Source organism: Triplophysa dalaica, chromosome 5 (genome assembly GCF_015846415.1).
Source record: "Triplophysa dalaica isolate WHDGS20190420 chromosome 5, ASM1584641v1, whole genome shotgun sequence".
Classification (NCBI taxonomy): Eukaryota; Metazoa; Chordata; class Actinopteri; order Cypriniformes; family Nemacheilidae; genus Triplophysa; species Triplophysa dalaica.
The window spans coordinates 3,597,466-3,610,798 of NC_079546.1; the positions used below are offsets into that span (position 1 = coordinate 3,597,466).

Here is a 13,333-nt window from a genome sequence, read left to right on the forward strand (position 1 = left end):
ACTTTATTAAACTATCTGGAATCAAACACTACATAATACCCCACACAAGTCACATTGTGGTATTATTTTAAAGGAGAGAGAGACAGAGAGACTCTTACGAAACATTGCCATGGTTTTACCACAGTAACCCTTGTTAAACTATAGTATTTTAATGGGAACCATATTTACCTCAAATGTACTTTAGTCTCTCAACAATAATCAAATCCTTTGGTACCTTGTTCCTTACAAAAAACAACATGCAGGAACAATAGTGGTAAACCCTATTGAGAGTTGATTACTGATCTGTTCATTATTCAGGCGGTATTGTGTTTTTTTGTCTTGGTTTACAATTCACCCCTTATGTTGTTTTTTGTAGTTTTTAAATGAGAAAATAATGAACCAGTAAACGCTTGACTTTACTGTTTTACTGACCTCTCGTGGAGGCTCTAAGCATAGCACATTTAATTGTTGCAGTTTTGGCTGTTGCAATTTGCAAATATCATTCCTTTACCACTTAGTTGAATACATCATTTATAAAATTTAAATATAATAATTGATGATTTTGCCCATTCAAGCATAAAAATATTGAATACACAAACATATTAGTTCATTCTCATAGCTGGAGACAAGTAAAAATCGCCTCGCGAAGTTTCTGTAAAAAATGCTTTATTTATACAAAATGTTACCTCCACAAAGATTATAAGGCAATCATGAAAATTAACAACACGGCTGTTCACAACTTTATGTATTATTCTTTATTTTTTTTTAACTTTACAAAGCATAACAGAACACAAAGGTCTGAAGGGTGTTTAATGTTCAATGTCTACATGCACTGTAGGACAGATGTTATCCGATGTTGTAAAAATTCTTAATGTTCTTTCAGGTGGTCATCCTCCTCCAGTCTGCGTATCTCTCCTTTGAGGAAGTTAATGTTTTCTCTGGAGGCTTTCAACCGTTCCTTAAGCTCTGTGATCTCCTGGCTCGTATTTTTCTTTGCCGCATCCAGTTTTTCTCGTGTTCGTATTTCCAGCTCTGCAACTGCAACACTGAATGTTTACTTCACATGTTTAACACAGAGGTATACACAATGAAAAATAAACAGAAGTGCTATTTGTCAGATTTGATCCCTTGTCTACAACTTCACAGCATCTTATTTTAACATACACATAATTGCCAAATAAGAGTTTGAAAGGTAAATAATATAAAGTTCATTTACACTCCGTCTCGTGTTTGTAAGCCCCTAGCGTCAGCTGTCTGGTGGTGTTTAGAAGCTGTTGCATCATGGCTGTAGGGTCTTGAAATATCTGCAATGAATGAACTCAACCACTTTAATACAGAACATTTAGCACTGATCAGCAAATACATCTTACTACTCTCTACTGTCAAGTTGCATCGTTAAATTGTTGATTGTAAATCAAATTCACACCATCTCATCATAGAACTCGGATACAACGGTCTTCTTTGGCATGGCACTGGAGTCTGACTGGAAAAGCTTCAGAAGATGATACAGAGTGACCTGAGGAAATAACCCACAACGGCAACTAATTTTTACATCCATTTAGTCCAAATGTATATTAATTATAATTCAGGGAAGTCGACTTGTCACTCACTGGTCTTTCATTTGGATCAGTGAAAAATATCTTTATAATGATCTCAAACTCTCCCCAGCCAGTCTCTGTAATCTCATATGGTGGCTTCGTAACCACTAAAACAAAATTTTATAATACATCTTAATAAGGAGTTTCGCAACATTTTAATCTATGTTATTTAAAGCAATAAAAATGAATATTATTTGATTAAAACACAGCAATTGTCAGAAGAATAGATCACCTCTTAAAGGGTTCCCATAACTTTCGTGCAGTTTAAATTGTATTTTTTTGACATAAGCGGACATGTCCTAAACATTTGATGGGAAAGAAAAAAAAGTTAACAACTTGAGCACATATTGTTATCCATTTAAAAACATCACATTCTTATCAATTATCCAAATTGTCCAAGAGAATGCAAAAACACTAATTTCTTAACCTCATTTCTGTATGGTTTGACGTAAACAGTCCATTGATGAGTGTGACCATCTTCTTCTCTTTTTTTGCCAAAATATCGTGCAACGTTTCCGAACACGATCGGTTTCACGATAGTCACCCCCTGACGACAGAGACGTTGTAAGAAATACATCAATACAAGGTCTAACATAGCAAAACATTAATGATCACAACAATGATGTAAACACTGGCCACGGGATGACTGTCTCTACCTTCATCCTTCCCCCCGAATCTGGTCCAAATTCAGCCATCCTCTTAAACATAGTATACAGAGAGTACAACTGTATGATCCTATTGCCGTCTATAAAATGAGTACAGCTTTGAACTGAACTGAATTACTGTTTCCATTTGCCATTCAGTAAATACGTGTTCTTTATAAACGCCTCTGAACGTAGCACGCATGAAGTATGTTAGCATTCGGTACGCGCTAACGCTGAGCTGCTATTTTCAAATTAAGAGTCCTGAGCATTTTATTTATTTATTTATTTTAAGTTTCTTTATTGAAAAACTGTGGTCGTTCTCTTGTGTATGTATATGTTATATAACCTAAAATAAAAGGTAATTGTTATAAAGTTCATGAATTCGATATATAAACAGTTAAACACATAAAAGACCAAGCCAGGAGTGACATAAACAAAGTTGAAAATATTGGAGGGGAAATTTAATTTCTTTGCCTTATATGTTGATGAAATGTTGATTTATAATAATACAGGAAAAAAACACAAAGCACTCCCTTATTTTGAAAATATATATCGGCCGTCTCTCTATTTTTTGGCGGGCGTTTCTGACTTCATTCTTTAGCGTCTCTTCCTCACGCACGCACCCAGAGGAGGAGGGAGACAAAAAATGGCGGACGGTGTTGACCACATCGATATTTACGCTGATGTAGAAGAGGAGTTTAATCAGGTCGGTTTTTGTTTCTGTTCACCTGAAAATAAGCACCTTTAAATTTGCAAATACGTATTGTGAGACTGCACGACAGTCATACGCACCAGTCCCCTATGAATTATGGGGCGTATTGCTAGTGGTGCTAACCTGTGCTATGCTAAAACAAGTTTGCACACAAACGTGTAACGTTAATTGAGGTAAAACTAGTATGGTGCTTTTTTTCAAGTTTCCAAAGGTAATATTTATATTTGCAATAATAACCGTGTTTGCATTTGGGGCGCATTTTTTTGTGGCGCGAATAAAGGCGTCGAGTGCGTTTATTGTTTGTGTTTGTCCGGTTACCACTGTAGGCCGCGCGCGCGAGGTTCAATGTCGCTTCAACTGGACGGATCAATAAACGAGTTTAGCCTCGGTTAGATCACGAACTAATTTTCCAAGTGTTCACAATGTTTTTTTACCGATGTTTTCTTGGAAAATGTGCCATATATATGAGTTGCGAGGCGATGAACCGAATTTAATATCAAGGAAATTAAAACACGCGTTATCTTTGAGAAAAGTCAGAACTTTTTTTTCTACAGTCAATGTCCCTTTTCTATGTAAACTTGTATTTAAAGACATTTTGTTGCATAAAAATTCATAATGAAATATTTAAATAATATATGTATGTATAAACTGCTTTTTAATTGTTAAAATGTAGCACACACTATCATCCAATGAGTCAAATTTGCTGAGTACTTGCTGGTTTTGATCATGTTCGTGATGTTGATATTAAAATAATATGCAATCCCAGCTTTCATAGCAGAATTAATATGCCCTTTTGTCATGATGTCTGGATTTTATATTAAATGTGTGTGTCTCTTTCTGTGCCCCAGGAATCGGATTATCCTGTTCATGAGCAGATTGACCTTTATGATGATGTTATCTCACCATCTGCCAACAATGGGGATGCACCTGAAGATCGAGATTACCTGGATGCCCTGCCAGCACCTGGAGGCTCTGAGGGTTCCAAAGGGGCTCCACCGAATGTTGTCTACACCTACACTGGCAAAAGAATCGCACTGTACATAGGCAACCTCACATGGGTTAGTCTTATACCTTTTAAACTGCATTATATACGTGTGAATTACAGTACACACTAACTGTGATTGAGTTCAACTTTTGACTGGAGTTCTCTGTTTATAGTGGACCACTGATGAGGATTTGACCGATGCGATTCGCTCGGTGGGCATAAATGATGTCTTGGAGATCAAGTTTTTTGAGAACCGAGCAAATGGCCAGTCAAAAGGGTAAGTGATCGGATCCACGTTGGACAATGGCGTATTTGTTTAATCAATCGATATTCACAAGTCGTCTTGCTTTCTTGATATTACTGCTGGTCATTTAAATAAACTCACATACAAGTTATAATACCCAGTGTCCTTTGATTGTTTTGGCATCCGTCTTTGCTGTGTGTTTTTTTATTATAATATTTTTTTCATTCTCTGTGCTACACAGATTTGCTCTGGTCTGCGTGGGTTCAGACGCCTCATCCAGAAAGCTAATGGACTTGCTGTCAAAACGCGAGCTGCATGGACAGAATCCAATCGTCACCCCGTGCAACAAGCAGTCTCTTAGCCAGTTTGAGATGCAGTCGCGAAAAAGTGAGCGAGGTTAACAAACTAAAACAACTCCTCTATTTCAGCTTTATCATTTCAGTCCACTGTATTACTAAGCAGTGTTCAAAATGCATCTCCCTCAGGTACCCAGTCAGGGCAGATGTCCGGAGAGGGTAAAGCTGGGCCCCCAGGTGGGCCACGTGCTGGCTTTCCTCTTGGAGGCAGAGGTCGAGGGCGCTTTCCAGGCCCTCCAGGCCCTGGAGGTGATCGCTTACCTGGGCCAATTGGTCCTGGCGGGCCTCCACCACACTTCCCAGGTCTGGGGCATGCCTCCCTTTCTGCAAATTTGATGACCGTCACCCTACACATTTGTAGCTCAATATGTCAAATGACAAACAACATTTCATGGTGTCTTAGACGGTGTGAGAATATCTTCTATCAGTTATTAACACTGTGTGGTTACAGGTATGCAAGGACCACTCCGTCCTCCATCTGGTCCTCCTGGGCATCCAGGACCCCCTGGTCCCCCTCTACCTGGTCAAGGTCTGCTGCCTCCTCTTGGGGGACCCCCTAACAGAGGAGACCGCCCCCCTCCGCCAGTCATGTTTCCTGGTCAGTTTGGTCAGCCTCCAATGGGTCCAATGCCTCCTGGACCACCTCCACCAGGTTACGGCCCACCCCCAGGACCCCCACCCCCTCAACAGGGTCCACCTCCTCCAGGACCATTCCCTCCCCGTCCTCCTGGACCTTTAGGACCCCCTCTTGGCCTCGCACCCCCACCTCACATGCAGGGGCCTCCACCTGGAGGTCCACCACCTGCTCCTCACGTCAACCCGGCCTTCTTTCCTCCGCCTGGAAACAACAGCATGTCGTCGTCTGAAGGCAGGGGCCCTCAACCCGGAGACCCGTACGGCCGTCCACCCTACGAAAGAGACTATGGCCCTGGCGGCAGGTAATGAGACGCACTTGTCTCCTTCACTGTGACAAATATATAATATAGCTTTTGTATTCACCAGTTAGCTGGCAATTTAAATTCGGCATACACTGCCCAGCCTTACTCACTCTGCGTGTGGAATTCTAAAATGTTTTGTACATACTACAGCACCCTGAATCTCCCCCTCTGGCCTTTCTTTAGTAACATCAGACCCCCTGTAGTATGTGGCTTTGAGCCCTGGATAAACGAAGGGTTGGTTGATGTGAAAAATACTGCTCAGCGCTTGCACAATACAAGTGATCAAGGGTTAGTGAAGTACCTGCTTGCTGGGATCCATGATCTTGAAACAGGACGTTGAGTGTGTTGTGATTTTATAGCGCTAGTGAACAGAACAGATGTGGATCAGCTGCAGTGACTAACACCACATGTGATGAGACATTAACAGCACCCCTCGTTTTGTGTTTCTTTGCAGTAAGTGACACCAAAACACTTCTATTTTTGTCTCAATCCATCTACGTTATCTCATAGGGACATGGACTCTCGAACTCCTCTGAGCGAAGCAGAGTTTGAGGAAATCATGAATCGAAACCGAGCGATCTCCAGCAGTGCCATTTCAAGGGCAGTGTCGGACGCCAGCGCAGGTATGAACACGCTCTCTTGCCAGTTCCTCTTTTGTGTTTTTTTTGGTTTATTGGTTGTAATTGTGGCCCGTGTTTGCAGCTGATTACGGCAGTGCTATAGAGACTCTGGTGACAGCCATTTCTCTGATCAAGCAGTCAAAAGTTTCTGCTGATGACCGCTGCAAGGTTCTCATCAGCTCACTGCAGGACTGCTTGCATGGAATTGAGTCCAAATCTTATGGTTCTGCTGCAAAGTGAGCTATATCATCTTAGATTTACTAACTTTCTCAACAAAAATGTTGTGGTGGACAAAATAAATTGTTTATTTTGGAATGTGGTGTGTTGTGAATGCCGTTCTCATCTAGTCTTTAACCCTTCACTTTTGAAGTAGACGGGAAAGGTCGAGGGAGAGGGATCACAGTCGCTCCCGTGAGAAGAACCGCCGGCACAAGTCGCGCAGCCGTGACCGCCATGAGGATTATTACAGAGAGCGCAGCCGTGAGCGAGACCGCCATCGCGAACGTGATCGTGACCGCGAGAGAGACCGAGAGCGGGAGCGGGAGTATCGCCACCGTTAGTCGGAAGGTGTGTATTCTGTGTGTTTGTTTGTGTCTGTTTTTTTTTAGGTGTGGTGTGTCTGTTGTACTTCTGTTTTGTCTCCAGCAGACGGCAGGATATGGCAGGTAGGTGATCAGGTAAGATTTAAACCCAAGACATAACTATCATGGTCTGATTTTTCTCTCTGCAGCCAATCTAAAAAAAAGTTTTCATAACTGTTGTGTAATCTGTGAGCACTCTGATCTTTTTATACTGGTGTGTCTCATCTCAAGTTGTTATTATGATGAACTTGAGTTACAGCCCTGTTAGAGGAAACAGCAGATGTGCTGCATGTGATCCAGGGCTGTTATGTGGTAACTATTTGGAAGGATTGTATGTGTTTTTAAACGTTTTGAAGATAGTATTGGTTAAATAACGTTCTGCTTTGTTACTTGTGGATTTGCATAATATTCAGAGCAAGTGTTTTAAAACCAATTTTTTCAATTTGTCGATTTCTGCTTACTGAGCTCACAACCCGTTTTATATCTGAAAGAACAATTGGAGTATTTAATGGTTGATATGTGGCTTTAATCACATGACTCTGATGAAATTGTTCCTGTGTGTCTTTGTGCAAAACAGAAAATTTTAATTCTCATACTCGATGTGATACATTTTTGCCAAAAGCATTGAATTTCAGAATGCATTGTCTTTTGAATTTGGCATTATGAACTGTAAATTCAACCTCTTGTTTGTAATTAAATACTAAACTATTGTTTGTAGTTGATAAATGACTGTTTATAGTCCCCAATAAGATGTAGAGAATGACAGTATTGTTGTCAGTGATTTTTCTGTTGCAGTTTTGATAGTTTTATGGTAGTTACTTATATCTCAACAGCATTCAAGTCTGTAAATTTAATTAAAACGATAACATGTCTCCTTCTCCTGAACATCCTCTGTAAGAGTAGGTTAAACCTCAGCTCTTAAGGTGTATTTTAGACTTTCTTCAACTGGTTTTGATCAATTATGACCTAGAAGTTTTTCAAAAATGTTGAACCTATTGTAATACATGGGTTCTTGTAGTACTTCACATTTCTGTGTTGTTGTTTTATGAAATGTAATGTAACATACTCTTAGATAGGTGAGCAGGTGTAGCAGTTCTTCACCATTCACACAAACTCACTTTAAACCTGGCGTTGCTGTAGAACGAGATCTTCATATAGTCTTGAATACATTTCAGTATCTGTGCTGTCCTTTTAAAACCTTGCATCTCCATGTTTCGTGGTTTTAATTATTTAGCCATAAATCATTATTATTCGTTTCCCTTTATGCTTGTCGCTGGGTTTTGCAAATATCTTACTAGTAAAAAGTGCTTGTAGACTCAGTACTTTAAAATATCACGTACTGTCGTCAGATTTTTCCCCCCCATTTCCTGAAAAAAACTCAAATTTGGACCCAAGAGGTTTCAGAAGGATAGCTACGGTATTAATTTTATGTTGATTATAATTGTGAATGCGGAATAACTGCTATTATTTTATAAGGGACATTTAAAACGTAAAGTTGTAAAGTAATGTAAAGTTGTAGTCTTGTATGTTTTTTTGTTTGTTTTTGATTTTTGTTTTTATTCTATTGGGAATCTTGTATGCCCATGTTTGGGTACATTTGATATCAGTAAACTTGCATCAGGTATTTTACCGTTTTGATAATGAACATTTTTATTGTTATTAATATTTGTATGCAGCCCTTATGTCCTCAGTTCATACCTAGATTGTAATTCTGAAAAATGGTCAATCTCACCTGTTGTTACCTGTTGCTTAATAGCTCTGGTGCTAGTGAAGGTTTAGATCATGGGGACACCGTAATATCTTTTAACTGTACAAGTAACTTTTCTTAAAGAAATGTCTTCGATCAAACGGGCATCGAAAGTCAGGTATTTTTCTGCAATTCAAGCAGACTAAAATTATGTTATGCGCATCTTAATGCTTAACACTGTTTGTGCTGTATGAAATGCCCCCTGATTTTTTGAGTTATTTGTGCTGATTAAAGCGCCATAAAGAAATTACTTGAACAACAGTGTTGGAACAAACGGTAGTGCTTATTTAAGTTATTTTAATATCAGTTTTAACATATGACCTTAACTCTTTAATGTTCTGCTGGTCAGAACCGATATTTCGGTTTTAACATTTTTGCTTGTGGACTTTGCAAACCAAGCACAGTTTAAATAGATAACATGACTGAATTCTCTTCTTTTCGGTTGTCTATGTGGCCTGGGTTTGTGCAGCAGTAATGTTTTTCGTGGGTTTTCTTGTGTAAATTTGATCATAAAAACTGGCATTTCATAACTCCCATTAATTCATCCACTCTTCTCCTTCGTTCTATGCTAATAAAGGGTTGGACGAATGTTCTATGGGCGTTACAGATTTAGACTTCTACTTTGTCATCAAACAAATTGTGACATTTAAAGCTGCAATTGGTATAAAAAAAGCAGTTAAAAACTGAACAGTGTATAAACCCATCTCATGACCTTTCCCTGGTTCACAACAGAAAACAAACATTATAAATTTAATATTTACATTAAGTCAGTGTTGAAATGAGTGTCACCTAATAAATTGAGTTGTTGGTCAGGCCTTTCAGAAAATCTCAGTTTGATGTCATTTGACTTCAACACACTTACAGATAAGAATAAAGTTAACTGCAGTTTTACATTTTGAAGAGGTGGCGTCAGCGAGACAAATGTTACGGATTGCAGCTTTAACTGTAACAGGATAATATACTGCAAAACGCATTTATCTGAATTGCAATTTTTATTTTTCTAGAGTGTATTATGCGAGAACATAAATACAAAGGAATAATGTGAGATTTAAATGTAGTGTTATAAGAAAATCACCGCTTTATGTCGGATGCTCATTCAGAATTTGTTAATAGATTTTTCTTGTCCAGCCCTCAACATTCTATCCAGTGTCCACTGATTCACTGAAACAAGCTTTTCATCATTTAATTGATCGTTTAGCCAGCGACTTCTATGGTTATTAAATACTATATTGTAGCAGTCATGCAGACCTATATGTGGCTATAAAATAAGTTTTATGAGATAGTTTATGACTGACAGAGCTTGAGGAACTACTTGTTCTCAGAGTAACAGTGGACACATTCACATTTATGACAGTATGATGTTTATTAAAAGAAAATTATGGGTTCACTTGACAGTTTTAAAGGATCTTAACTTTGAGCAGTTAAATTTTTTTCCATGCACTAAGAATTACGTGTTATACAAAATCAAAGCTCCACATTATGTAACTTGTCAGATTGCCAATAAGTGTTTGTATTAATAGTTAATCCTACTCATTGGTTAAAGGATTTGTTTTTGACAACGTGAAAATTGACTTTCTAATTACCTGAATTATTAAAGTAAATGTGATATAGCATCTAAATGATTCCAGGCATTTTTCTAAAGTTCCATATTTAAGCATTAAATGGCAGATTTATTTAATGGTGTTAAGTTCCTATCCACTGATTCTATAATTGTCATTTAACTGTAATTGATTTTGTACATTAGTCTCATGTCGGACTTTCATAGGTGAAATCTGTCTGTTTAAACACTGTCACGCTTTGTAAAAAGAACAAGTAGCCCTTTTTAAAAAATGACTTTGTACAAGTTCTCTTATACACTTTGGTTGTTGTCAGGTTTATAGTCCAGTTATGTGATGGTTCGTTAAAAAAATGAAAATTTGTCGTTTGCTCACCCTCAGGTTGTTCTAAAGCTTTAAAAAATTCTGTTGAACTCAAAGATATTTGGAAGAATGCTTTTAACCAAACAGTTTGGGGGCACTGTTGAGTACCATAGTAGGGAAAGAAACCTGTTTGTTTCCAGTGTTCTTCCAAAAAACTCGATTTGATTAAAATTCAATACCGGTTTGAAAAACTTGAGGGCGAGTAGATGACCGGTTTTTTATTTTTGTGAGAATTGTCCTTTATATATGTAACATTTGTTACTATTTTAATGTGAGATATGCTGGGTTTTGCTCTTCTAAATAATAAATTGCCCATGAAGTATTGCAAACATCAGGTTTGAATTTGACAATTTTTAGTAACTTGAGAGTATAAGGGAGTATAGTGATTTCTCCCGCTTTTTAGTGTGGTATGGGGTCCAATGTTTTTCAATTGTGCATGCTAATGTCTTTATGCCTTTGTTTTATTTCTTTACACTGTATTGATATGACTTTGATGATTTGTCTCATTTTATTATAGTCTCAGTCTGTTGATTTCTAGCATAATTGTTGATCACTGCACTCTTTCAAAGAGTAGTTCACCTTCAACAGGAATATTTTTCTCATTTATACACCTTGTCATTTTAAACCCGTATGAGTTTCTTTATTCTGCAGAACACAAAAGAAGATATTTTGAGAAATGTTTGCAATAGAACAGCACAGCCTGGCCCCCCATTCACTTCTATTGTAATCGACTCAAGTGAATTGGGGGGGGGGGGGGCTTTTACCAAAATCCTTTAAGATTTTTTTTGTGTTCTGCGGAAGAAAGTCATACAGGTTTAAAATGATAAGAGGTGTGTTAATGATACAATTTTCATTTTGAAGGTGAACTACTCAACCATGCAGGTAATGTGATTTTAGCGTATATATAAATAGTTAAAAGTGTTCTGTTGCTACTGAAGTCATTTGCATGCTTGAGTATGTGTGGGACAGTCTGGGTGTGTGTAAATGTAGAGGGAAAACAACTTTGTGTGTTTCTGGGTTCTGTGCCCCCAAAACAAACTGCCACCTTCGTTTTGACACCTTTCAGCTGAACGCAAGAGGAGGAGCAGTGACGCCTGGAGCGACGCAGATTCATCCGACAGCGACCCGCCATCACAGACTCCAGACCGGACTCAGGATAAACTCTGCAGCGCGACAGTTCTGTAAAATATTATATACTCTTAATTCCCAACAGCTTTTTTTATTTTTTACGTTTTATTTGAAAGTAGTTGTGTGTAAGTTCAGCTTCTTGATGATAGAGAATGACTTGCCTGCTCTATTCACAGTACACGAAACAACTTTCAGACTGCTATAATGTGTAAATTGACAGTTAGCTAGATTTGTTTTTATAGGCGTTTTGTTTTTCTCTTTTCACATTGTCCATGTTTGTGTCTTCTGCCTTGATTATTAAATAGAATATGTGTTGTAATAAAGTGTGCATTGGGGTTGTTGCTTGTTTACACTGAATGTTTAATGTTGCATATTTTTTTTAAATATAATATAGGTTGAACCATAAACTGAAATGTGCACCTACATTTTCGCTGTTAAAATGGCTGTGATTTTTGCAGTTGGTATTTTCACTGTACCATTGTGCCTTTCTAGTTAAATATAAATTTAATATAACATGGTTACAATTTAAAGTACTTATAAATTAGTTAATTTTTATTGTCCTGATCAAGAGAAAATTTAGAACATTGTTATTCAGAATGTCTCAATTGTATCAATTCATGAAGCTCAGCTTTGCCACCATTAACATAACATGTCTTAAGTGTAATTGCAACCACAAATTCAAAACTGTGAAATTTCCATCTTGTCCATTTGTTTTCCTCTTCTTTTGTCATTGGATTCTAATATGTCTACATTAGACCATTCAAAGATCCAAGTTTTTAAACTCACTTTGTGCACATTGCCAATGTTTATGCTTATATATGCAGACAAACTTGTTCATGTCAGAGATAACCTCCATACCTTTAAACAGATGTTGTAGATTGACGCTTAATAGATTGATCTGTATCTTAAATTGTTGCAAACAGAAATTCACTCTTTTCAGTTAGACATGTTTTACATTACATAATTTTTTTATGGCAACTGGTGATAGTCTTTAGATTTTAATCAACATTTTGTGTGACTTCTCAAAGATTAATGTGAGTACTTGTCAGACAAACATGACAATGTAATATAAATGGTCAAATATTGGTTTTGGATGCTTTTTGAATTTAATAATTTGCACGTAATCTCATTGACTGCAGTGTACATGTACATTGATCTGTTTAGACTAAAGTTGTGAATCATGTTTGATGGCCCTTTCCGTTAGTTACAGTAGATTTAAATGAACAAGGTCATCTTTAAAAATGATGTCCAAAAGTGCTGCCTATTTTTGAAAACATTTTAGTGATTCATGCCACCAGTTACAAGTGGGAAAACAACGTGTGTTTGTGTCCCCGCGTCCACATGCTCAGAATCACCTGGATTTAGAGGTAAGTTGTTTTTTGTTGAGTTATTTTAAACCGCACTGATTGTGTCTTCGCAAGTGCTTTGCAGCTGTCAACAAGTTTACAAAGAGCTTTACCTCAGGGATGATTGTTTTCCTAATTATTTATAAACCATGATGTTCGATATGCACATTTAGTGGGCCAAATGCATCCTCTCAATAGAACATATTCAGAGGAATAACCAATTCCAATTTTTTTGCTAAATAAATGTTTTGGAACTAGATTCAACTTTGTTTTGTTGTCTTTATATGGATTTTATTAACCTGTTGGACATTGTGAGGTCTCATAGATTTCAGATTGTATTGTGTTAGGGAAATTCATGTAAAGACTTGCAGTATAACTAATTATATTTCCCAATATAGTACATTGAAATGATTAATGCTGTTTTGTGGGGTGCCACTGACACCCTAATAAAAACACGAATTAGTGTTAAGAAATCTGCTGTTTTATGATAGAAGCCAACTGGTGTACTGAATGCAGAACTTTCCTCCAATGTTAAA

At 37.6% G+C, this 13,333-nt stretch overlaps 2 protein-coding genes across 6 annotated transcripts; one reads left to right on the forward strand and one right to left on the reverse strand.

The window, feature by feature from the left end:
- Positions 1–711: 711 nt before the first annotated feature.
- On the reverse strand, positions 712–2,447 carry yeats4 (YEATS domain containing 4). The gene is made up of 7 exons (XM_056748806.1): positions 2,234–2,447; positions 2,005–2,124; positions 1,810–1,876; positions 1,590–1,684; positions 1,406–1,495; positions 1,196–1,283; positions 712–1,017 (listed from the first exon to the last, which is right to left on the reverse strand). The coding sequence occupies exons 1-7, from the start codon at positions 2,282–2,284 to the stop codon at positions 848–850; spliced, it is 681 nt and encodes a 226-aa protein (XP_056604784.1). The 5' UTR covers positions 2,285–2,447; the 3' UTR covers positions 712–847.
- Positions 2,448–2,823: 376 nt separating this feature from the next.
- Positions 2,824–11,808, forward strand: cpsf6 (cleavage and polyadenylation specific factor 6). Of its 5 annotated transcripts, XM_056748018.1 has the most exons (10): positions 2,824–2,927; positions 3,782–3,991; positions 4,092–4,195; positions 4,404–4,558; positions 4,648–4,821; positions 4,970–5,456; positions 5,967–6,079; positions 6,159–6,312; positions 6,447–6,643; positions 11,390–11,808. In XM_056748018.1, exons 1-9 carry the CDS (start codon positions 2,868–2,870, stop codon positions 6,634–6,636), a joined length of 1,647 nt encoding a protein of 548 aa, XP_056603996.1. In that variant the 5' UTR covers positions 2,824–2,867; the 3' UTR covers positions 6,637–6,643; positions 11,390–11,808. The 5 variants fall into 5 exon arrangements, with proteins under 5 accessions (XP_056603996.1, XP_056603995.1, XP_056603997.1 ...); XM_056748017.1 differs by having other exon boundaries at positions 6,447–11,808; XM_056748019.1 differs by having other exon boundaries at positions 6,450–11,808.
- The last annotated feature ends 1,525 nt before the right edge of the window (positions 11,809–13,333 follow it).